The 25,874-nt window shown below is 36.2% G+C and overlaps 1 protein-coding gene across 10 annotated transcripts in view; it reads left to right on the top strand.

Annotated features, from left to right (window-relative positions):
- Window positions 1–16,999, top strand: part of ZNF148 (zinc finger protein 148) — a 146,596-nt gene extending 129,597 nt beyond the window's left edge. For all 10 annotated transcript variants that reach the window (XM_070788796.1, XM_070788769.1, XM_070788773.1 and 7 more), the window contains 2 exons: window positions 9,817–9,935; window positions 10,263–16,999. In XM_070788796.1, coding sequence (XP_070644897.1) covers window positions 9,817–9,935; window positions 10,263–11,861 — 1,718 coding nt within the window. In that variant the 3' untranslated portion in view covers window positions 11,862–16,999. The remainder of the gene's footprint in view (window positions 1–9,816; window positions 9,936–10,262) is intronic.
- Window positions 17,000–25,874: the final 8,875 nt, after the last annotated feature.

The raw sequence follows: 25,874 nt of genomic DNA, 5'->3' as shown, positions 1-25,874 counted from the left end.
GAGTTTCCCTTCTTGCCAAAGATAAGTATATAGAAGGAGAAAAGCAGGTAGTTTAGAAGGAAGCCATAAAGAACTAAAATATTTCATAGTTGGAGGGAGGAGAGTGAACTGGAAAGAGCCTTGATTGAGAAGGAGCCGTTAGAGAGGTTGAAAGAGCATGAATGTCACAGAAATCAAGAAAAAAGAAAGGGATCACCTGAATCGAATCCTGCTGAGAGGTCTGCTATGATAACTGAAAAGATTTGGTTGTATTTAACCTGAAGGTGATCTACGACAACCATTTTGATAAAGTAAGTACAGAAGCCAGATTAGAATGATTGAAGAGGAAAAAGCAGATTGGTTGAAACTACCAAAAGTCAGATTAATATATTGTCATTGTGAGGTATTTTGTTCATAAAACTTATGTCCTTATCAGTTTCTTGTATATAATTTTCCCTAATATTTACACACATTTTAAGTAAGAATTCTTGCCCTTAAACAACTCAGTGTCAAGTTACCAGGAAAAAACACTGCAGTGGGAAAAAAGGAAACACTGCAACGTCGTCTCATTGATAACTGGTAAAAATGAAACTCCAGGCTCCTTGGGTATTGGAAAAGTATCATTAGTAGAACAGCTTGAGATTGTTTCTTCTTCACCATGTTATTGCTTTCCTGAATTGCAAACAGTATTTACAAAATTCTTAGTATTTTTCATGTAAACAAACCTTTCCTGTTCACGTTAAAGTCACTCAAGTGTTGTATAGATTGTCTTCCTTTTCCAGTAGAGAGGCTCTGGAAAGAAATTTAACTTAAGTGTTTTCATGTTTCTTAAGGAAATATTTACCAGTCATTTTATTTTCTTTTCTATTTAAGAGATATATGAAAGTACCAAAGTTGGGAAGAAGATACAGAGCACATTATTACCATTATTTTTAACATAATATTTGAGAATAGTAGCCAGCAGAAGTAGCAAGAGAAAAATATTATAGTTTAAAAATAACTGTCTGCAAACAATATTATTGTAAACTTGGAAAACCCATGAGAGTCAACCGAAAATGACTGTACACCAGCAAATTCACTAAAACTGCCAAAAACCATATACTTTGTATGTAAATAACACACACAGTAGAAGATATAATGGAAGAAAATAACCCTTTATAATATCACAATAAGAAATGTGGAAAGTTCCATATTGGGAAATTATTAAAACTCTGTTGAGGACACAGAACAAAACTTCTTTCCCTTTCTTTTTTTCAGTTAGAAGAGGCATCTTCATAAAGCTCATAAAGTGTATCAGTTTTCCATAAGTTAACCTAAATATTTCAGGCAACTGTCCCTTCCTCTCACCCCAGATATTAGACCAGCTAATTCAGAAGTGTTTTGAAAAGTGGACAAATACAACAAACCAGACAAAAATAAAAGAACAATGAGGGGGATTGTTGTTCACTAAGTCATGTCCGACTCTGCAACCCCATGGACTGAAGCACGTAGAGTGATTAGTCCTACCAAATGATAAAGTATATAAAGTCTTAAAAACTAAAATATGTTGGTTCTGGCTTATTAATAGTCTGATAGAATAGAATATAAAGTCTGGAAATAGACCCATAGAACTTACTAGTATATGATTATGATAAAAAAGTGATCAAGTAAAGCTGAACCTTGCAGTAAATTATGTGGGAAAACCAGGATAGCCATCTGGAAAGACAGACTTTTATCCATCACATTCTACCTCAGGATGAGCTCCAAATGTATCAGATTTAATGTAAAAGATGAAACTACCTATGTGTCATTAAAAATATGGACAGATTGGAACGGGAAAATTCTGAAAGTACTCAAAATTTAATATCCATAAAATAAATGTTTGATAATTCATCTATGTAAAGATGGCACTAATGGTAAAGAACCTACCTGCCATTTTAGGGGACATGAGAGATGCGGGTTCAATCCCTAGGTGGGGAAGATCCTCTGGAGGAGGGCGTGGCAACCCACTTCAGTATATTCTTTCCTGGAGAGTCCCATGGACAGAGGAGCCTGGTGGCCTCAGTCCGTAGGGTCACAAAGAATCACGCACCAAAAAAAACCCATGGAAAATAGTTGTAGAACTCATACAATCAAAAGACCAGTCTCTTTAATAAAGCTCTTATAAATCATCACAAGAAAGATCAGCAACCTAGTTTAAAAAAATAAAAGGTGAAAGATAGATATAGACAGTTCATAGAAAAATGACATATAAGATGGTCAACCTCATACTGAAATACTGTTTTTTCATGTATTTGAAGTCATCAAGATGTTTAACAACATAGTAGTTTATGGCAGGGTTATAGGAAAACAGTCACTCATACATGGGTGGTGAAATATACATTAATATCTCCATGGAGACCAACTTGTCAGTGTATTTCACAATCACAGATATTTTTATTATTTGATCAGGAATTCTGTTTCTGAGAATTTACCCTACAAATGTACCTGTAAATGTATGAATTAATATATTGACAGGATATCTATTACAATATCATTTATAATAGGAAATATTTGGAAATAATAGGGACTGGTTAAATGTGTGTCCATCAGTGAAAGATATATCAGTTGTCAGAACAAATGAGCTAATTCTTTTTCTACTGACAAGATCTCTAAACACAATAAAATATGCTATAGACACATAGGAAAGAGAGAAAAATTATAAAAAGAATATGTACTTATTTTTCTTTATGCTTGGGTCAAGAAACTGGAAGGAAACAGAGCCCCAACAAGTAAATGTGGGTACCAATGGAGGGGCAAAGATAGGAAGAAAACTTTTTCCCATATACTTGTCTGTATTGTTTTGTGTTTTTGTGTGGTTTTTTTTTGAACCATTTAAGTATGTGATCTAATCCATAAACAAAGAAGGATCCTTAAATGACAAAACTTAAATTTTAAAAAGTCTTATTTCTGGAATAGCTAGTTAAAAAGTGAGAGAAGAAGGGAGGGGGGAATGGGAGAAAAAGATGTGAAGAAAGATGATATAGTGAAAAAGGAAAATATTAAAGGAGAAAACAAAGGATTAGAAATAAGTATATCAAAAGTGAGTACTCAAAAAGTAAATGACTATGGAAGATAAATTTGTGTCTACATTAATCCTGGCTGACTTGGCCATTGTAATTGTTCTGTTTAAGGGGCCATGAAAGTTGTTTGTTTTTTTAGTTTTGATTTTTGTTTTTTTTTAAGCAACAAGGGAACATTTGTACAAATTTCTTTTAAGGTATTAATGTTTCTAGTACCTTTTTGTTTAGGTTTGTTAATGTTGCTTCTAGTAAAATGAGCTTTTAATTCTTGATCATGTACTAATGTGTGTGTGTGTGTGTGTGTGTGTGTGTGTGTGTGTGTGTGTGTGTGTCACTCATTCAGTCATGTCCGACTATTTGTAGCCACATGGACTGTAGCCTACTGGGGTTGCCATTTCCTACCCAACATGTACTAATACATAGTTAATAATTCAAGCATGATTTTTCTCCAGTTAATTTATTTTGAATTCAATTGTTTGCGCCTTGCGGGAAGAAATAATCTTACTCACTTTGTATGATGTCAGTTGTGTTAACTTGCAGTATATAAATTTGCAACTTTATTGAAATATAATTCACAGTGTCAAAAACCCCATCCCTTTAAAGTGTGCAGTTCAGTAGTTTATAGTATATTGACAGAGTTGTACAACTGTCACAGGACTCTTAACAGTCTATTCTAAGTTAGAATAACCTTCACCATTCTAAAATCCTGTACCCATACCTCCCAGCACTAGGCAATCTTTAATCTACTTTCTGTTTCTATGGATTTCCCTGTTACGGACATTTCATATGAATGGAATCATACAGTAGGTGGTTTGTTTGCCTAACTCCTTTCACTTAGCATACTGTTTTAAAAGTTCATTCATGTTGCGACATGTACTTCTATTCCTTTATATAGCTAAATGATGTTCCATGTATGAATATACCATGTTTTGTTCATTTATTCTATTAAGGGACATTTGGGTTGTTTTTACTTATTTGTTTTTGTGTGGAAATAATGTTTTAGTACTCTTAGGTGTATGCTTTGGAGTGGAATTGCTGAGTTATATGGTATGGTAACTGTTAAGGATCTGCAAAATTGTTTTCCAAAGATGCTGCACCACTTTACAATCCTACCACCCAAGCATAAGAATTCCAGTTTCTCTGCATCCGTGCTAACGCTTGTTATTATTGTCCTTTCTACTGTAATTGTCCTGTTGGGTATGAAGTGGTATCTCATTGTGATATTGATTTGCATTTCCCTAATAAGTAAGGAAGGGACTTCCCTGGTGGCTCAGACGGTAAAGCGTCTGCCTACAATGCGGGAGACCTGGGTCAGGAGGATACCCTGGAGAAGGAAATGGCAACCCACTCCAGTACTCTTGCCTGCAGAATCCCATGGATGGAGGAGCCTGGTAGGCTACAGACCATAGGGTCACAAAGAGTTGGACACAACTGAGTGACTTCACTCAACACTCATAATAAGTAAGAATGTTGAGCATTTTTTATGTACTTATTGGTTATTTGTGTATTTTCTTTGGAGAAATGTCTGTTTAGATCCATTGCTTGTTATTAAATTAGATAATTTGTCTTTTTACTGTTGAGTTATAAGTGGTTTTTGGGTTGCTTTTTTAATACACTAGATAGACATCCCTTTTCAGAAACATGATTTGAAAATATTTTATCCCATTCCTGGGTTGTCTTTTCACCTTATAAGAAAAAAAACTGTAACTAAATTTACCATTTTAATAATTTTTAACTATGCAATGTAGTGGCATGAAGTATATTTATAACATTGTGTAACAAAATTATACACAAACAAAAACTTGTAGCCATTAAGCAATAACCCTCCTTTCCTCTCTCTTCCAATCCCTGGTAACCTTTATTCTACTTTCTATCCATGTGAATTTGCCTATTCTAGGTATTTCTAATAGATGGAATCACTCAGTATTTGTTCTTTTTATGTCTAGCTTCTTTCTCTTAGTATGATTTCTTCAAGGTTCATTCATGTTATATCATGTATCAGAAATTCATTTCTTTTTGTGGCTGAAAAATATTCCATCTTCTGTATGTATCACATTTTGTTTATCCATTCATCTGTTGGTGGACCCTTGGGTTGTTTCCGTCTTTTGCTTGCTGTGCATAATGCTGTTATGTGTTTTGGTTTACAAATCTCTGAATGAATACCTGTTTTCAGTTCTTTGGGTTGGTACCTAGGAGTAAAACTGTTGGCTTATATGGTAATTCTAAGTTTAACATTTTGGCAGATTAATTCTCACAGCAGCTACCATAGCATTTTGTCTGTTCACATTCTTGATAGTGTCCTTCGAAGAACAAAGGTTCATTTTGATGAGGTATATTTTATTTATTTTTTGTTTGGTTGCTTATGCTTTTGGTGTGATATCTAAGAAATCATTGCCCACATAATCTAAAGTCAAGATTTATTCATATATTAAAGAGTTTGATGGTTATAGTTTTCACATTTAGGCCTATGATCTATTTTGAGTTAATTTTTGTATGCAATGCGAAGTTGAGGTCCAATCCCATTCTTTTGCATATGGGTATCAAATTGTCCCAGTATTATTGTTGAAAAGACTTTTTCCCCACTGAAGTATCTTGGCAACTATAATGAAAGGTCGGTTAACTGTAAATGTAAAGATTATTTTTAGACTCTCAGTTCTGTTATTTAATATGTATGTCTCCTTAGGCCTTTGGCTGTAAGTTTTGAAGTTGGGAAATCTGAGTTTTCTTTTTCAAAATTGCTTTAGCTGCTCTGAATCCCTTGCATTTCCATTTGAATTTTAGGATCAGTGTGTTACCTTCTGCTTTGACCAGTGTGAGGTGTTATATCATTATTAACAATATTAAAGTCTTCTCATGGAGAATTAGTTGAATTCTAATTCATTCACTAATTTTCTCTTTATCCTCTCTCACTTTTGAAAAATGATCTAAATCAACTTCTGATTTTAATGTGCTCTATCATATACATCTTTTTACTTCAAAATATGCATCTATTCTTACTTTTTAAAAAATAATACTTGTACTTTCCCTTTTCATCCTAGTTCCTCTGAGATCTTGTTCTTTTGATTAGTCACCATAATAGTCCATTTCAGTTTTAGTTAAGTTCCTCATCCTTAACAATTCTTAATCTCGAATGGATTGTCTATTCTCACCTCCTTTTTCTCATTTCTTTCCCTTTGAAATGTTCTAAGTAAGTGATCTTCTCTCCCAGCGTTTGTTGGACAAATACCTTAACTTTTCTGGACTTTGTTTTTGTAATGATAAGTAAATTGGTAGAGGTTAGTTGTGTTAGGTTCTTCATTCTAGTCTCTAAACCTTTGGAGTCCTTACTCAGACCCCCTGTGTACAGAAGTAGAGCTATTTCCTCCTGAATTCTGGGTGGAAGCTTAGAGCCATTTGCCACATTAGCCTTTGGGGGCCTCTGTGGAGCTCCCAAGAGCACAGTTTGAAGTCATTGCAAAGTCCCTTCAGCCCTAAAATTTAGTTAACTCCATAGCAATTACTGAAGTTGGCATTCTTGAAAGTTTCAAATAGTTGACTTATTGCCAAGTTAAAGTCTCTTCTTAGGCACCATTTCTCCAGTATCAGTTCAGTCGATCAGTCGTGTCCAATTCTTTGCAACCCCATGGACTGTAGCATGGTAGGCCTCCTTGTCCATCACCAGCTCCCAGAACTTGCTCAAACTCATGTCCATTGAGTTGGTGATGTCATCCAACCATCTCATCCTCTGTCGTCCCCTTCTCCTCCTGCCTTCAGTCTTTCTGAGCATCAGGGTCTTTTTCAGTGAATCAGTTCTTTGCATCAGGTGGCCAAAGTGTTGGAGTTTCAGCCTCAGCATCAGTTCTTCCAGTGATATTCAGGACTGATTTCCTTGAGGATTGACTGGTTTGATTTCCTTGCTGTCCAAGGGACTCTCAAGAGTCTTCTCCAAAACCACAGTTCAAACACATCAATTTTTCTGCGCTCAGCTTTCTTCACAGTCCCAACTCTCACATCCATACGTGACTACTGGAAAAACCATAGCTTTGACTAGACGGACCTTTGTTGGCAAAGTTATGTCTCTGCCTTTTAATATGCTGTCTAGATTGGTCATAGCTTTTCTTCCAAGGAGCAGGTGTCTTTTAATTTCATGGCTGCAGTCACCATCTGCAGTGATTTTGGAGCCCCAAAAAATAGTCTGTCACTGTTTCCATTGTTTCCCCATCTTTTTGCCATGAAGTGATGGGACCAGATGCCATGATCTTTTTTTGAATATTGAGTTTTAAGCCAAGTTTTTCACTCTCCTCTTTCACTTTCATCAAGAGACTCTCTAGTTCCTCTTCACTTTCTGCCATAAGGGTGGTGTCATCTTCATATCTCAGGTTACTGATATTTCTCCTGGCAATCTTGATTCCAGCTCGTGCTTCATCCAGCCTGGCATTTCGCATAATGTACTCTGCATATAACTTAAAAAAGCAAGGTGGCAATATACAGCCTTGACGTACTCCTTTCCCTATATTGGGAACCAGTCTGTTGTTCCATGTCCAGTTCTAATTGTTGCTTCTTGACCTGCATACAGATTTCTCAGGAGGCAGGTCAGGTGGTTTGGTATTCCCATTTTTCACAGTTTGTTGTGATTCTCCAGTATATCTTATAATATCTAAACCCTTACTTGCTCTGTTATTCCCCACTAAATATTCTTTTCTTGGCTTTAATCACATATACACAGTCTCTTTTAACGACTGCTCAGCATAGATTCTGACACTTCCAAGAAACTTTTCCAAACCATGCCAGTTCATGATAATGGTTTTTTCCACTAACAAGCCTCTGTAATAATCCTTTATGCCATTCATGTGGCACTTAAAAAATTGCCCTAAGTAATTTGAGCTACATAAAGATAATTTGGGCCCCGATTCTGACCTAAAGAACTTTAGTAAAAGAGTAGAGTTGTAGACTAATTATTGAGATGAAAGTAATGAGTGCCTTAGGAAAGGTACAGCTACAGTTCTGTGGAAAGTTAAAGAAGATAATTTGATGATAATTTAATGAAATGAAAAGATGTTCTTGGAAGAAAAGCTGTGATACACCTAGACAGCATATTAAAAAAGCAGAGACATCTCTTTGCTGATAAAGATCCATCTAGTCAAAGCTGTGGTTTTTCCAGTAGTCATGTACAGATATGAGAGCTGGACCATAAAGAAGGTTGAATGTCAAAGAATTTTGAACTGTGGTGTTGGAAAAGACCCTCGAGAGTCCCTTGGACTGCAAGGAGATCAAACCAGTCAGTCCTCGTGGAAATCAACTCTGGATATCCATTGGAAGGACTGATGCAAAAGCTAAAGCTCCAATACTTTGGCCATGTGATGCGAAGAGGCAGCTCATTGGAAAAGACCCTGATGCTGGTCAAGATTGAAGGCAGGAGGAGAAGGGGACGACAGAGGATGAGATGGTTGGATAGCATCACTTGAGTTTGAGCAAATTCTGGGAGATAGTGAAGGACAGGGAAGCCTGGTGTGCTGTAGTCCCGGAGGTCACAGAGAGTCAGACAGGACTTAGCAACTGAACAACAGAGAAGATAAAGATACCTTTCCTCTGGGAGAATAGGGCAACGTATTCTAGAGCAGGTGGGTTGGTCCTCGAGAGGGGCGTAGTATCTGAACACACAGAAGTGGACTTAAGGAGCAGCATGAAACAGGCAGAAGTAGGAAAGCATGAGGATGGTAGGTTCTTCAATTTGACTGGAGGAAAGTTCAAGAAGAGAGCTAGTGGGTTATAAAGTTGTGAAAGTAAACCAGAGCTGGGTATAGTTTTGTTAGTTGTTCCCTTGTAATATTTGTATCATGTTTTCCCAATTATGTTATAAACTGTTTAAGGACAAGTAACAAGTCTTTAATTTTTAACCTCTTACAGAGGGGTTATGGGTAGAGGAGAAGAATTTAGTAAAATTTTGTTGACTAATAAAGTAGAAACAGTGGTTTTCCAAATAGGTGAAGGGTGTGACTTCTCGTCACACCCTTCTGTTTACTTAGGCTGTGGCTTCATCAGTGCAAACTATTTTAGATCTTCATAAGATGGTTCCTTCAAGCTAAGAAGTCCTTTTGTCATTTTAAAAAAAATTGGAGGTGGGGTGGGGGTTCTGTGTCCAGTTAACATCGCTCATTTTAATTCTTTCCCAGAAGGACTTGAAAAATGCTCATTTGAGTTGAGGAAAAGAGAATCAATATAAACAAACATTACTTTTAAAACCTAGCTCTGATTTAAACTTGTTTTATGTTTTGATAAATTAGATTTAAAATATATTTTCTTAGGATTTAGATTTTATTTAAGCACAAAAATCTTTGAAAAGACATGAATTAAAAAAAATATACTCAGAATTGTGTTGGTCTATGTATGGGTAACCTTTTCTTTTTCAAAAATTTTTCTAAAATATTTTTTGTATGATTGAAAAAAAGATTAGACGTTAACCACTCTACTGAGACCCATTCATATTACTGTGAAGTTCTTGGTCATACTGGTCTCTATGGAAAGAGTATTTTATGTGTACATATAATAAAAGGCTGGGAGATTGAGCATGTGTGCCTTCAGTCTTGTCTTCTCAATGGCATGTGCCGCTCTCTTTCATTTTTGTAAAGCAAGATATTCTTGACAAAATAAATTGGAAGATATATTTAGAATAAAGACTTATGTCACTTAAAAAGAACAAAGTATGGCAGCGTTCTTGTGGTAAAGTAATTTATTAGAGATTCTTGTGGTAAAGTAATTCACTAACTTATATTTCACAGTATTTGTTTTGTTTTAAACTTTATGTATCATATACTAGGTGAAAAACCATTTCGCTGTGATGAATGTGGTATGAGATTCATTCAAAAATACCATATGGAAAGGCATAAGAGAACTCATAGTGGAGAAAAACCTTACCAGTGTGAATACTGTTTACAGGTAAGATGTGGTTTGAATTTTTTAAAAAGTTACTTTATTGAGGCATGACTGACATTGAAAGTCTTCTGTCTGGAATTCAGTGATAAAATAATTCTAATGAATTAAATTAGAAAATGTTAGTAACTACTAAAGCTATTTGAAGAATTTCCTAACTGTTGTTGATTCAATTTATAATAGACAGTTGGCTCAGGAAATTAGTTTGGAGTTGCTCATATTATTACACTTATATCTATCTTTATATTAATTGCTTTTTTTCTTTTCTTTTCTTGGTTGACCAAAACACAAAACTAAAACAAAAAACTCCCTTCCGAACTTTGAATTCGACAGTATTTTTCCAGAACAGATCGTGTTTTGAAACATAAACGTATGTGCCATGAAAATCATGATAAAAAACTAAACAGATGTGCCATCAAAGGTGGCCTTCTGACATCTGAGGAAGATTCTGGCTTTTCTACATCACCAAAAGATAACTCACTGCCAAAAAAGAAAAGGCAGAAAACTGAGAAAAAATCATCCGGGATGGACAAAGAGAGTTCTTTGGACAAATCTGACCTAAAGAAGGACAAAAATGATTACTTGCCTCTTTACTCGTCAAGTACGAAAGTGAAAGATGAGTATATGGTGGCAGAGTATGCTGTGGAAATGCCCCATTCCTCAGTTGGGGGATCGCATTTAGAAGATGCATCAGGAGAAATACATCCACCTAAGTTGGTCCTCAAGAAAATTAATAGTAAGAGAAGTCTGAAACAGCCATTGGAGCAGAATCAAACGATTTCACCTTTATCCACATATGAAGAGAGCAAAGTTTCAAAATATGCTTTTGAACTTGTGGACAAACAAGCGTTACTGGACTCAGAAGGCAATGCTGATATTGACCAGGTTGACAATTTGCAAGAGGGGCCCAGTAAACCTGTGCACAGTAGCACTAACTATGATGATGCCATGCAGTTTTTGAAGAAGAAGCGGTATCTTCAGGCAGCGAGTAACAATAGTAGGGAGTATGCGCTGAATGTGGGCACTATAGCTTCTCAGCCGTCTGTAACACAAGCAGCTGTGGCAAGTGTCATTGATGAGAGTACCACAGCATCCATATTAGATTCACAGGCACTGAATGTGGAGATAAAGAGTAATCACGACAAAAATGTTATTCCAGATGAGGTACTACAGACTCTGTTGGATCATTATTCCCATAAAGCTAATGGACAGCATGAGATATCATTCAGTGTTGCGGACACTGAGGTGACTTCTAGCATATCAATAAATTCTTCAGAAGTACCTGAGGTTACCCAGTCGGAGAATGTTGGATCAAGCTCCCAAGCATCCTCATCAGATAAAGCCAACATGTTGCAGGAATACTCAAAGTTTCTGCAGCAGGCTTTGGACAGAACTAGCCAAAATGATGCCTATTTGAATAGCCCGAGCCTTAACTTTGTGACTGATAACCAGACCCTTCCAAATCAGCCAGCATTCTCTTCCATAGACAAGCAAGTCTATGCAGCCATGCCCATCAATAGCTTTCGTTCAGGAATGAATTCTCCACTAAGAACAACTCCGGATAAATCCCACTTTGGACTCATAGTTGGTGATTCACAGCACTCATTTCCCTTTTCAGGTGATGAGACAAACCATGCTTCTGCCACATCAACACAGGACTTTTTGGATCAAGTGACTTCTCAGAAGAAAGCTGAGGCTCAGCCTGTCCACCAAGCTTACCAAATGAGCTCTTTTGAACAACCCTTCCGTGCTCCATATCATGGATCCAGAGCTGGAATAGCTACTCAGTTTAGCACTGCCAATGGACAGGTGAACCTTCGGGGACCAGGGACAAGTGCTGAGTTTCCAGAATTTCCCTTGGTGAATGTAAATGATAATAGAGCTGGGATGACATCCTCACCTGATGCTACAACTGGCCAGACTTTTGGCTAAAAAAAAAAAATGTGTAAATAATACTGGCACTTTAGAACAGATTAATCAAGAGTGGGGTTACTCTGTGTAAAATGGAGTGCTGTACAGATTTAAGAGCAATGCGTTAAAACAAGTTAAGCTGATATGAATAGCAAGATAATCCAATAACTGTGTTTTTGTTTGGTTAGTCAGCATTCTTTGAACTGCCTTACATGTTGTCACCTTTACAGAAGCAATGCATTACTTGTTTTAGATCAGAAACTTGCTATTCCACCTACACCAAGTTTAAAAGGAAAAAAAAAAGAGACTTTCGCACAATTGTTTCCTAACTGATATCATTGTACATTCTTAGGAGATTAGTAATTGTGTGAAATTTACTCATACTGTTTCTAAGTTTTCAGCATAGTCATGGCACTTCAGCAGGGAATCTGAGTATACTTTACAGACAGAGTGAACTTAAAAGTTTAAATGTCAAGAGATTATGGCTTAAATAAATTAGTGTGTCCTATGAGGGGAAAAAAGAAACCACCTTTTAAAGAATGATATGCCATATACCCTTGATTTTCATTTTGCATTATATCGACTTTTTCTTTTTGAGAAAAGTAATAAAAATCTGATAGTCTAAGACTCCACTATTTAAAAGCCTAATTACTTTAAAAAATATGCATACTTTCAAAACTTTTACCAAAATACATAACTGTTGAAGCATTCACTTCTATATGGAAGTATGCATATTGGTGTCAGTTTCTTTGTACAGTTGTACTTAGATATTTTTTATGATTTTTTCATGTGCAAGTATCAAGGTTTTGAAGTTTTAGTAAGAAGATACTCTGTAGATTACATTCCCAAGAACATAATGCTTATACAAAATGTATATTCCACGTTTTAAAGCTTAATTGTATTTTACTTTACATATACACTTCAGTTAACATAGAGCACTTAGAATCTATTTGGTATTTTTGATTTCTCAAAGTAAAAAAAATTTTAGATTTTTAGGTTTGATATGGTTGTGTCATAATCATCTCATAATTGAAAATTTTAATTTTTGACAATAAAAGGAAATTGGGTATCTTTGGAACTGTAAAATCTGGTTTAATCCTTCTCTTTCTAGAATCTTGATAGATTGGATAATTAAACAGTATCCAGAGAAACTAAAGAAATGGGCATTTTAATTGCTTATTTTATCTTGAGTTACTTTTTAATGAACACGGCTCATTACAATTTTACAAACCAAAAGTGTTTACTAATTCTAGTAACTACAGTTTCTTTTTCAGCTAGATGAGTGATCGGAAACCTTTTGTTGCATTTCAAAATCTAAATAAACTACAGACTTTATCCTTATACCACGAATGTTTTTTTTAATATTTTGTCTTAATACAGCATGGTACAATAAATAATGCTTTTATATATATACATATTATATATATATATATATATATATACTTTTCTAAAGAATGATGGTTTGAGTTACACATTGGACAGTTTTAATTTTTGGAAAATAACAGTTATATTGATTTTATTATCCTCTTTAATTTGTTCCAACTTTTTTGTTTTTTATTTTAAATTTCCACCATCTTTGTCATAATGCACACATACTGATAGAGCATCAGTAATCTAAAATTAATACCCCTTGAAGATGCAGCTTTCTTGTTAATTTCCATTTTAGCTTTTATATTGGCCTTATAGACCTTCAGTCTTTGTTTCAGTATAGAATGTTCTACATTTTAAATTATTTTTTATTTTATTTAATGTTATCCCAAGACTGTTCTCATAAAGAAAGGGAACAAAGAAATATCTAACCTTAACATCTTTTACATTTATTTTGAATATATGGTGTTTTATGATAAGAAATATAAATTATGTTTAATGTGGTTTCCTCTATACTTTGGTTATTAAACTTTGCTTGAAACTTTCCCATTTGACAGCTTTCTTTGCTGCCAAATTTTTCAAGAATTTTAGACTTCTTTGAAGTATATATTTAAGTTTTGCCATTATTGACTCTTAAGTATGGTGTGTCTTGCGTTGCACATCACAACCTCAAGAAGTCATCATTCAGGCGAGATGTTAACAATGAAACTGTGCTCTCTGTAGGAATAGGCATTTGTGTTTTTCTCATACTGTTTATTGGGTGATAGTAGGCATTGATGTCCTGAGTTGTTTGTTTTTGTTTTGAGCCTGATCAGAATTTCTGTTCTGTTGAGAACTTGGTACAGAATAAACTGGGGTTTTTGGTTTGTGTTAACATCACCAGCACAGTTTCTAGAATGTGGCTGTACTGCTGAGCAGTAAGCCTTTGAAAGTGGCAGTCAATGCAAGTAGAAAGAAGTTCAGGCGTTGCATTCCTGTGTTCGCCTTATTTCTGTACATCTACATAATGGCAGACTTTTCTACCACATTAGAAGCATATTTTGAGGTAAATGATACTTTGGCATAATTTACTGACTTACCACTTAAAGTATAGTCATTACTCTCTTTACTGTGAAATTTTACATGCCTACCAGAGTTACCGTGTATTAATATTATCATCATATGATAAACATCTCAACAGTTGGGTTTCCCCATTTTGCTTCAGAAAGTTACTTAATTTCTATCTGGGCATTAACAGAGAAAGCAAGTAGCCTTTTGTGCTGCTTTAAATCAGAATATTGAGGATATCCTTTTGCAATTTGGGTTTTGTTTTGTTTTTTAATTTCTCTTGGTGAGCAAATTGTTCTATGAAAACATACTCTTACATCCTTAAACTTGGTGAAATGTGAGCCAAGGTGTGCTTTCTTAGAACCTGTTCTCACATTTGAAGATTGGAAACAGATGACATTAGATGAAGTAATATCTCTTGAACATCTTCTAAAAGCGCGTTTGTTTTTTAACTTACTGTACACATATTTCATTTAGTTCAGAATATTTGAAGTGGCTCTTAAATTTTTTGGATCTACTTGCAGATTTTCTAGTTGATACCACAGAAATCCATCCTCTTAGCTCTGGCTGAGTGAGGACTGCCAGTGGTCGGGTAATTTTCTTGTTCTGAGAGGCAAAAGAGGCCTTGTGCTCAGGGTAGGCTTTCATTTCCACAGGCCAGAGAAGCTTGCAAAGTGCCAGCTAGGTTAGATCTTTTGCCACTTCTTTCATTTTATTAATTTGGGTTTTTAAAGGGCTGTTTAAAAAAAAAAGCCGGGAAACTTAAAAGTAGGCATTACTGTAAAACTATTTCTTAGACTTAGAACATTTTAAACTAGGACTCATTTTTCCACAGTATATTTACTTGAAGCACTATTATAATTGATGAGAAACTTTTTGACTCTGCAATTTAATTTAAACTTTTTCCGTTTCAAATTGCTTTATTTCAGGGAAATAATTTTCCAGTTGTTTTTGCTATATTCTGCAAATAAAAAACGGATGTTTCCTCTTTCACTTAAACTTTAGTAGGAAACAAACTACAGCAGACAAACATTTCTTGTTGTGTTTGTTGCTTTCTTTAATCCAATGGATAAAAAAGTAAAACCCTGTAAACATTATTTTATTTTTTTATGCAATACCATGCTGTAAATATGGTTCATCAAATAAGGATGTACCTATGATTGAATCTTTAATTCTGCACAGTTAGAGTTTATATATAAACGTGTCTTGACAATCAAGGACTTTTATGTGCGTCTTCCTTTATGATGTTTTATTAATGTTATGCATTCCATTTGTTTTGAAGTGAGTACCAATGTGCTAATTTGTATTGTCTGAAAGTATGTAATGTTTTTACAGCTTGTTTTTAAGAATCTGTAAATATGTACAAACAAATCACAGTACTGCTTTATGTTAGAAGGCATATGATGTTGTACTGTATGTAAGCAATAATACATAGCAGTGCTAACTTTACAAGTAGCATCAGGAAAGTTCTAAAAACATTTCAGAGTTATTATCTTTATTTCATGTAATAATGATTATCTTTAATCAGTTTTTATAAGCAAATTCCATTGTTCCTCCTATTGGAACGTAACACTGTTTACACAGCATAATTGAAGTTGCAGGGGAGACAGGCTAAATCTGACTTCATCTGTACTCACTTTCACTAAGCATTGAATGGCCTTACCACTCTTCTGCAAGATGGAGGAAGACTGCAAAACTTAGTGCCCATCACACTGAAGGAAGGGGTGTGGTTTTTTTTCCTGCTTCTGTACTGCTACCTAACTTTGTGGTTTGCTTTGGATTTTAATATTTGTTTCTGTTTTAGATTCAAGCCCATAAGTTTTGAGGTGACTTCAGCTCCATTGTGAAATAGTTCTCTTCATATTTCATAGCTACATTTCAACAATGCTGAACTTTCTACTTTGATTTTTAGATACTTATTTTTCAACCTTGGTTTCTCAGCTGATCAGATGAATTTGTTCAACTTCAATACAAAGAAAGACAAACCTATTGTAGTTTGAATTGAGTAGATATTATATTGTACAGAACAGCTAACTATTTGAACACACACACATCACTGCTTTAGAAATAAACTCGCCAATTTATAAATGTATATGACCTACATTTTATAGGAAAATGTTTTTAAATGCTAGTCATTTATATAATGTGCTTTGAAGGATTTGCTAGTCCACTTCTGTCACTTTTTAGTACACTGGTATCTTTTATATGTAATGTATGCTTTTTATTATTGTAGCAGAGCATTTCAGTAGAAAGAATTTTGCAACAAAATGGGGGAAATTTTTCATTGTTGGATTTGAATTATACTGGATTTTATCTGTGTAGTCTTACTTGTCTTTATTTTAATGCTGTCTGGAAGGGAACTTGGTATCCAAATAAAGCAGGTAACCTCATTTTACTTCAAGGGCATACTGTGTAGTGCTGAATTTAATCTGGAAATCTGATGACTTTGAAAAGAAAAACAAGTTTATAAAAATTGTACAGAAGAAATTAAATGTGTAATGGAAATCCTGATGGTGGAGCACGTTGAATTTTCTGATATATAGTGTTATTTTCCTGGGATCCCCTATGCCGCCTTTGTATTTCAACTAATAAAGGAAAAAACCTTGTCACTGAAACTGGTAGGATAATAGGATATTCTGATTATACAGTATTACTTTTCCTATCCCATTTTCTGACCCTTTCTCAATCACTGTAAATTTTATTTTCTATTTTCTCTTGATAATTAAACATGTACATAATATAGACACTGTTGTATAGAACTGAATGAATTTTGAGTTGCTGTGCTTAAATGGGTAAACAGGAATATGGATATTGAGAATTTATAAAATGCCAGAACAAATTTATTGGAGAAAAGGGGGCATCATATATGTCCTGGAAGGTAAAATAGTTGATGTTTCTTCAGCCCTCTGGGAAATCATTGTGAAAGAACTACAAACTCAGTATCTGACACCAGTGGGTCTTTCTTTCCCCACTTCTCCTCCAAACATAATGAGCACTAAATTTCAAACTCTACTCAGGTGAAAATTGCTTTGCAATGAAACTTATCACATTGAAATTTTCACTGTTAAAAGATGTCTGTGATATTTTTAAATACAGACTTTTACATCAGTGGTCAGCAGCTTGGCAACTGAAATTTGGTAAGTCAATATATTTTAAAATACATTTTACCCTCCAAAAATTGTTTTTAAACAATTGGGAGGATTTTTGTTGTTGTTTAAATGTGTTTTTTATTGTCATTGTAAAAATAAAATTTTGCTTGACCCCATATTATGCCATGAATAAATTGCTGAGCCTTCATAATATAGTGAAAGCTTGTTTCATGCATAATCATGGAACAGAGAAATGTTCTTTAAACTGACCTATTCATTAAGAGGTTTAATGAGTTTCAGAGCTTCTTGACATTATTGTCATGTAGTAAACCTTGCCATTTGGAGTTTATAATACCATTTTATGTATTGTGATACTAAAGGAAATTGTTTTTGTTTTATTTTTAATTGAATTATTAGACTAATTTATATTTGCAAATTCTGCATTTAAAATGTGGACACTGGCTGTTTGAAAAATAAAATACAGAATACAGTTTTATGAATAATTTCTTAGCTGAATTTTTCACGATATTCTGATTCAAGTAACTTAGTGATAAATATTTTTAAATTGGTAAGGTTAATATTAAAAAGAGGAAAAGAATGTCTGTATAGAGCGAACAGTTTGGTACACAAATTGGGTAACAAGTAAGAGGGCCTTTACGGTAGCTTTGTGTAGAACGTTATCAGGCAGTTCTAAAATGCAGGAGTCTGGTGTTAATGTTAGTCACCAGTATTTTAGACGAAATAAGTTTAACATAGAGTTAAGAAAAAGAGTGTAAGAATGTATGTTTTTTCTTTATAGATAAGATTCAATTATCATACATGGCTTTTTTTCCCCCCCCTGTTTGTGGAAATTTGTTTTCATCCATTTATCTCCTTGCCAGTACTCCCTCCCTGTTTTGTGACCAGTGGGACACATTGTAAGAAAGCTGTCTGAAGCTTGTAGTGCAGCCTGGGTCCTTGGGAGGAATAGAAACTAACTGGCTTTTGCAAAGATTAATCCTAAGACCGTGATGAGTTTATTAGCATGGTGCTTTAACCAGTACATAATACCACCGATAATCTACTAAACCTTGTTTAGATCACACTTTTTCTTGGATGATGAGCTATGGTAGGGAGAGGGCCAGTGAGATACATATCAGATATACATGATAGTTCTCCCACCTTCTGAAGATTGCAGGAAAAATTGAAGTCATTTGACTTAATGTTTGTTATTGAATCCTTGAAAATTTATCAGGCACAAAGGAATATGAAGATGTTGATGATCGCGTGTTTGGATAGAAGTTAAAAATTCTTTTCAGAGTGCTGGCAATTTTTCCCCCACTTTGATGAAACTGGTATGGTATTGGAATAAATTATTTTCATTTTATGGATAAAGAATCAATGGAGCAGAAGTTTTAAGTGAACTAAAGGTAAATTTAGAGTCTCGTTATTTTAGTTCTTTTTGTCATTTTAAAATGTCCTTAAAAGGACATTTCTAGTAAAAACATTTTACAGACACACTTATGCAGCTGTATAGCCATGTGAATAAGAGCTGGAATGTGAAATGTGATACTGTAAATGAGTGACATTTTCAAAGGGGTTTTTCCAAACTACCGGGAAAATTCAAGTTTAGAAATGGACTTGAATTGTGAAATAGAGAACATTTGAGGCTTTGCATATTTATCCATATGAACTTTTAAAGTTGTTGCTTTCTTAATTTTTTCTAGCTTATACCATTCTTAATAAGATTCTGAAGCCATGATGCTTGTGTCAAGGTGATGAAAGGGGCCAAACAATGTATATTATCTGTGATAGTAACTATATTTTGTTGATTTGAATTCTTACTTGTGAGGGTATAGTATTCAGCATTGATCACCTAGTTAGTAACAGGCATTGTGCTAGATAGAAATAGGTGGTTGAAGCTACTAGTATCTTTATATGAACATCTGAAAGGTGTCAACTGCAGGATGGTATCAATTTCAGGATGCAGGGTTGTACTTTAGATTATTAAAGCAAATATTCAGTGTTAGGATGTGTTGGGTAATTTATATGTCATTTCTCAATGAATGAGTACGTAGTAGTCTTATTTTAGGATAGTTTTCTAGAGAGTTTTAGTAAGTTGGTTCCAGAAGATAGAAATATACAGATAAATACAGTGGAAATAAGAAACCATTGTTTAAAATCCTCCCCTAATTAAAATACCAAGTAGGGTTGAATAGGATTATGGATAGGATTCAAACCTGGCCTGTGGAAATGAGACAGTAGGCTTTATTCAGAAGGAACTGACCTATTTCTAAAAAGGAAGATGAATACTCTGTAGGGATTCACCAACCTGAGGATGAAAACGGAGGAGAGAATCACCTCTCTCTTATTGGGGGTTTGGAAATGGATGTTGGAGGATGCTTTCCTGGCAGTAGGCAGGCCAGTGCTTTTAGTCATTCTATCAGTATCAGTCTTTAGAGAATGGTACTAATATTTCTTAAGTACTCGGAAATAACCCCCAACTGGCCATTACTCCCAGACTATTATTATGATACTCTTCATGTCAGATAACTTCCACTAGCCCCTGATCATTTGCTATCTTCTTTTCCTTAGCCGCTTCCTTCAATGTGTTTGGGTCACTGTAAAATTTATGTTTAAACCTCCAATATGGTAGTTTTCCTGTTTTCTTTGTGGGGACTGCAGCACTATCATGTAACTTTTTTCCATGGCAATAATGAAAGTCGAGTGATTGCTGGAGCACAAAAGTAAATGTTAGGAAGAGGACACAACTGAGTAAATGTATTCAGAACACCTCAGGACTCCACAGGAGACTTTGGCTGAGAGTTGTCCGAGCAGCTTGTGGAGCTGGCCCTCAGGATCTGGGGGCAGGTGATGGCACGCCAGGACAGCATAACCGGTGCTGCATGGGACAGCTCTAAGTAAGCTGTGTGGGACTTTGCTGATTATAATTGTGAGACAGTAGGAGTACAGTTTGGTACTCTTCAGATAAAGAGCAGTGAAATAAACAAGGAATTTAGACCTTCCAAATTCTGGCTCCATCTGGATCTCTCTCTCTAACATCGTCCAAGTTGCTTACTTTTCCTGAGTCTGTTTTCTTCATCTGTAAGATGGGCATAATAATCCCCATGAGAGTTGCAGTGACAAGTCATTTGAGGTAATTTGTAAACTATAAAAGCACAAACAGATACTCCCTAGTTTAGATTTTAGAACACAAAGGCAAGATGGAGCAGAGTTGGACAGATGTTGCAAGCTTAATTTTGTGTAAAGCAGCACATGGAATAAATTCCTGACTTGCTGACTATACCTTTCAAAAGATTAAAGTAGTTACGAGAGGATCTACCTGCCTGGATTTAATTGATCAGCAAAGAATAACTACTTAGCAAGGTGAAAGTGACAGAAATTTTGTGAAGTTATGATTTCATTGTCTGAGACCCTGGAAAGGATGGAACATTTGTGTTGCTCTGAGTGAAAACGAAATCAGTAGACTTTCAGGGAAAAGAAATCATCCTTCAAAAGCAAGAATATATTGAACTTTTGAATCCTAAGCTACTGGTTAATCATGAGCAGGGACCTGGCTGCCCCTGAGGCCAAATCAGAGTCATGGACAAGAAGATTGGAGGAGCACAGTCAGCCTCACCAGTTGGGAGGGAGTGAAGTGTGGATGCGGGAGGCCTGCCCAGTCACCTTTTTATTTTTCTTTGACCATTTCTGTTTATCTCCTTTATTTTCTTCCTCCTAAATGGCTGTATATATGGGCCATAACAGGTATACATCAATCAGAAACAGCTAGACAGTGTGCAATGCCTGGCTTTTCATACAAGTTAGGTCTATTTATCATACATGTTTTTTAGTATTACTATTTCCAGAGAATTCAAAACTAATTGTTCATCAGGAAAAGACTCTGGATGCCTAGGTTGGTTTGTGGGCTGTTTGAAGGCATTTTGTTCACAGACTATAGATCCATGCCTCACACAAGCAGATACCAGTGAGTGAATGAACAATGTTATGGGATAAAAGAGGCATTAGCAGTGAAGGTACTAGAAGTGGTGGACATTTGATGGCATTAAGATGATGCTATGATCAGGGAGCCTGGAAATGCCGGATTCTGCATTCAACCACAAACTTAACAACAAGATCCCCAAAAGAAATCCACACAAGGACCAATGGCTAGTAAGATATAAGCTATCTTAAGTGCTGGACCTGTTTCCCATACCCTCATGTAGAAATGGGCCAGACAGTGTCACCAGGACCACAGGCCCCTAGAGCGTTTCCTTCCCCTTGGCGCATCTCAATATGTGAGAAGAGTAAGGAACAGTATAGCCGGGGCTTGATCAGTGAACAAGTAGGTCCCAGCCCTTTCCTTAACCCAGTTGTATAGGAACAAAGAACCATGTCTACATGTGTGGCCAGTTAATGGAAAATGACCTTACTCACTGCTGGGTGTGGCCCAGTAAATGTTCTATGATCTGTTCAGTCAGATTGACAACTCATGGAGTCAGGGCTTGTGAATATTTCTCAAATCCTTTTGAACCCCACCTCTCTCATTGCCACAGCCCAAGCTAACCTCAATTCTTGCCCAGGCTACAAGTCTCTGCACAAGGAGTCTTGATAACCTCCAGTATTTTCGCCAGATGAGAATCATGGACAAGACCTTCAGAAGTGTCTCAGTTGCTACTTGAATAAACACTAAGCTCTTACCTTGACCCTTATGTTCTCTGCAGTGACCTTATGTTCACTTGTGTTCTCTGCAGCTGGTAGTCCCCACCTCCCCCACCCGTGAGCCTCTCATCCTCTGCTTTTTCACTACTGAGCTGCTTCCAGTCTCTTACACTTGGTTATGACCCCTTTCTACCACTGGCACGGTTTTCTCTATTAATCTCCCCTCCCCAATTTCAACTACAGCATCACTTGTTCGGAAAAGCTTATCCTGATCTCCCTGATCATGTCACACCCACCCTCTCCTCTGAGTCACCCCCAGTCTTGGACCACCCTGTACTGTTCTTTTCTAGCATAGGAAAGAACTGGCATTGGCTGTTTGTAATGATTTACTTATTAGTGTGGGAATTTGATTTTCTGCCTGTCGCGAGCCATCTTGCTCCCCATTGTGTATCTGCATTGGGCACAGTGGTGATCAACAGATGTCTAGAGAATGTGGTTGAAAGAGGGCACTCAGGAACTATGAGTTACACCTGAGGATGCAAAGAGAGCTTGCAGGTGGTGTAGAAGCACTGCCAGAGAGTTTGAGGCTCTGGATAGCAGCTGTGGGACCAGAAAACGGGTCATGTGAATTTCAAAATGGGAGGAAAGGGGGGATTTTGAAAACAACAGATAGCTGAATTGGATTTCAATCTCCAGCAACTTCTAGAATGTTCGTAAAAACTCCGTCAGATAGTTTTTACAGGTCTTATCATTAACTGTTAAAAATGAGGACACTGAGGCTCAGACACATTAAAGACTTTGGACAAAGTTACACAGCGGAAAGGAAGATCTGGGACTCACACTCTGACCTAATTTTTGTCATCTAGACTGTTGAAGGTCTGTGATGGGTCTTACATGATATTTGAACAAAGGCTGAGTGCTAATTGCACTGTTGTCACATTTCAGTAAGACTGCCACAATCATCCATGAAATACTGGACCCTGTTCATTAGGCTTCTGTGTGCATACCATGTTTTCTCACAGCCCCAGCAGGTCCTGGCTCATGGCAGATGCCAGATGGCTGAGGGAGAATGCCTTTCTCTTGACTGAGGGCAAACCCCCAGAGTCAACAAATAGCTTAGATCCTGGAGGAGAAACCTGCTCAGCAGGAGCTGGGGACACCTGATGGCAGGACAGTGGCGGCCCCTCCCTCTCCACTCAGCCCAGCCCGGGAAGTCAGAGCGGGGTGAGTCTCCTGGAGCCCCGTCCCCTCCTCTGGGCCTGCAGTGTGCAGTGCTGGCACTGCCGTCAGGCTTGCAGCTCTTGATTCACCCCCTTCCAACTCCTAGTAGCATATGATAGCCCTTCTGACAGACTTTTTTTGTATCTGGGGCTCTTGGGAAAGCATTTCAAAATCCAGGAAGAAGGAAAACTCTTTTTCTGCCCCATCTCTTCACCTGGATTAGAGAAGCTGGTATAGGAGAGGGTCTGGTATTGAAACCAAACCAAGTTTAGGTTCAAATTCTGACTCTCCCCTCAGAGCCAGCAAACAAAAGTTTGCTGAGTGTGTGCAGAATATCTATGACTTTTTAAGACAGGTGTGATGTTGCAGGAGGTGCATCATGTCCAACTAAAAAGAAAAAGTATACATATTTTATATTTGTATATTTACAAATATATTTGTTTTGCTTGTGTTCTCTGCACTCAGCTATATTTCACACTTTCCCCTTGTCCTTGAAGATTATAATTGGAGTAACACACTATTGTGGACAGGATGTATGCTCCCTCTGATATTTTAGAGAAGGTAAAAACAAAAACCCTAAAATGACTGAGCTAGAAATTCCATAGTTTACAACTTGGCTGTCACTTTGAATCACCTGAGAAGTTTAAAGAAAATGCTGGTGCCAAGGCCCCACCCCATACCCAGGTGATTACAAAATGCAGACCTGGGGGAGAGAGTACCACCAGACTAGCAGATCCATTATTTGCAGCCCTTCTGATGCTGGTTCTAGGGCACAGGCTGTGAGATATGGTTTTGTAATTATTATACATATTTACATTTTGATTTAATGTTTTCAACCTGTTTGCACATTTCTGTTTTGGTTGAATTTGTCCAAGTTCTGATCCCTCCCCAGGGTTCAGACTTTCTGATAAATGAGATCATTTTTCAAGACATGGTCTCTTCTCCAGCTTTTACACAGAAGGCAATTCCCAGCACTGACCACTGGAAAGGAACGAGATGAAGGATCTTCTGTCTGCAGCTGACAAGGTAGGACCCATAGAGCAACAGCCTCACTACTGTGGGCTTCAACTCTAGCTGGAGTGGTTCCCAAATAGAAAAAAAAGGTGAGTTTAAGAATATTTCTTAAATGTGAGTTTAAGAGGTGAGTTTAAAAGGTGAGTTTAAGAAAATTTAAGAATAATATTATTTTTAAATATAACTACTGCAACAAGGGTAAAGTCAAACAATTTGAGATGAATAAAAATACTGTGAAAGGAAATGAAATATTTTTTATCTTGGTTAGATGCATTATGTATTTGCTATCTGTTGCTGAATAACAAATTACCCCAAAATTTAGTGGCTTAAAACAATAATAATTCACTATCTATCATGGTTTCTGTGGTCAGGAATTCAGACAGAGTCCAGCAAGGGCAGCTTATCTTTGCTCTGCAGCATCTGGGACCTCAGCTGGAAGAATCTAAGGCAGGGAACTTGAATCATCATCTGAAGGCTTGTTTCACTTATGTCTGGCAATTGATGCTGGCTATTGGTAGGAACATGTGGTCTCCCCGTGTGGCCTGGGCTTCCTCACAACATGGTGGCTGAGTTCCAAGGGTAAGTGCTCTGAGAGCAAGGAAGCCAGATGGACTCCCTACTGCCTTTATGACCTAACCTAGGAAGTCAAGCAGTGTCATTTCTTTCACTTCTATTGGTTGAGGCACTTACAAAGGTCCATTTGGCTCAAGGGGAGAGGACATAGATTCCCATCTCTTTTTGAAGGAATGTCAATGTCATATTTCAAAAGAGCATATGGGATGGAATATGTTAATGCAGTTATCTTTGGAAAATGCAATCTACCCCACATTGTCTTTTAATTTTCTTACTCATTTTTTCAGATCCCAAAAATAACGTGCTCATTGTAAGAAAAAAATTCAATAAAAATCCAAAATTTGTGCACCAAACTTAGATTTCCTCTCCCATTTTACTATCTCAACCCCCCTCTCTACAGATAACCACTGTTAACAAATGGATGTGTATTTTCCATACAAACTATACACATATATGCACTGCTTAAAAAAAACTGTATATGTTATTCTACAATTTGCTGTTTTTACTTGTTGTTATGTGATGATCAAAGTTCTATATTAGTACATATAAAAATACCTAGTTCTTTCTAATGCTGGCTATCATAGTATGGCTGTACCATAACTTATTTAATCAGTCTTCTATTAGTGGTCAGTTAGGATGTTAAATTTCAAAAACTATTACAAAGTAATGATGCAGTGAACATCTTTGTACTAGGTCATATAGGGTAGTATATTAAAAATGGAATTGTTCTGTTCAGAGGTATGCAGGATTCTATTTTTCAATACAGTAAGAGTATTACTATTTTTTTACAGTTATATCATTGTTATAAATCTACATTAAGCAGGATACACTTTTTTTATTTGCAAATGGACAGGTTTCTCTAGCCTTAACATGAAGAAAAAGGACAAACATTTGTTCTTAGGTATAGAAGATGCTCATAAGTTTTAAAGGAAACTTTTCATTTGTTTAGAAAATGATGAGTGACAAGAAGTAGGTGGTTTTGAACAGAGGGGTGGATTTCCTTTTTTAATGTTTTTAGCTCAGGCTGATATGGAATTGAATGTAGATTCTTCAAAGTTCACATGACACTTTGAGAGAGGCT

Source organism: Bos indicus, chromosome 1 (genome assembly GCF_029378745.1).
Source record: "Bos indicus isolate NIAB-ARS_2022 breed Sahiwal x Tharparkar chromosome 1, NIAB-ARS_B.indTharparkar_mat_pri_1.0, whole genome shotgun sequence".
NCBI lineage: Eukaryota > Metazoa > Chordata > Mammalia > Artiodactyla > Bovidae > Bos > Bos indicus.
The sequence above is the reverse complement of the archived record's forward strand: the minus strand, read 5'-3'. Positions and strand labels throughout refer to the sequence as shown.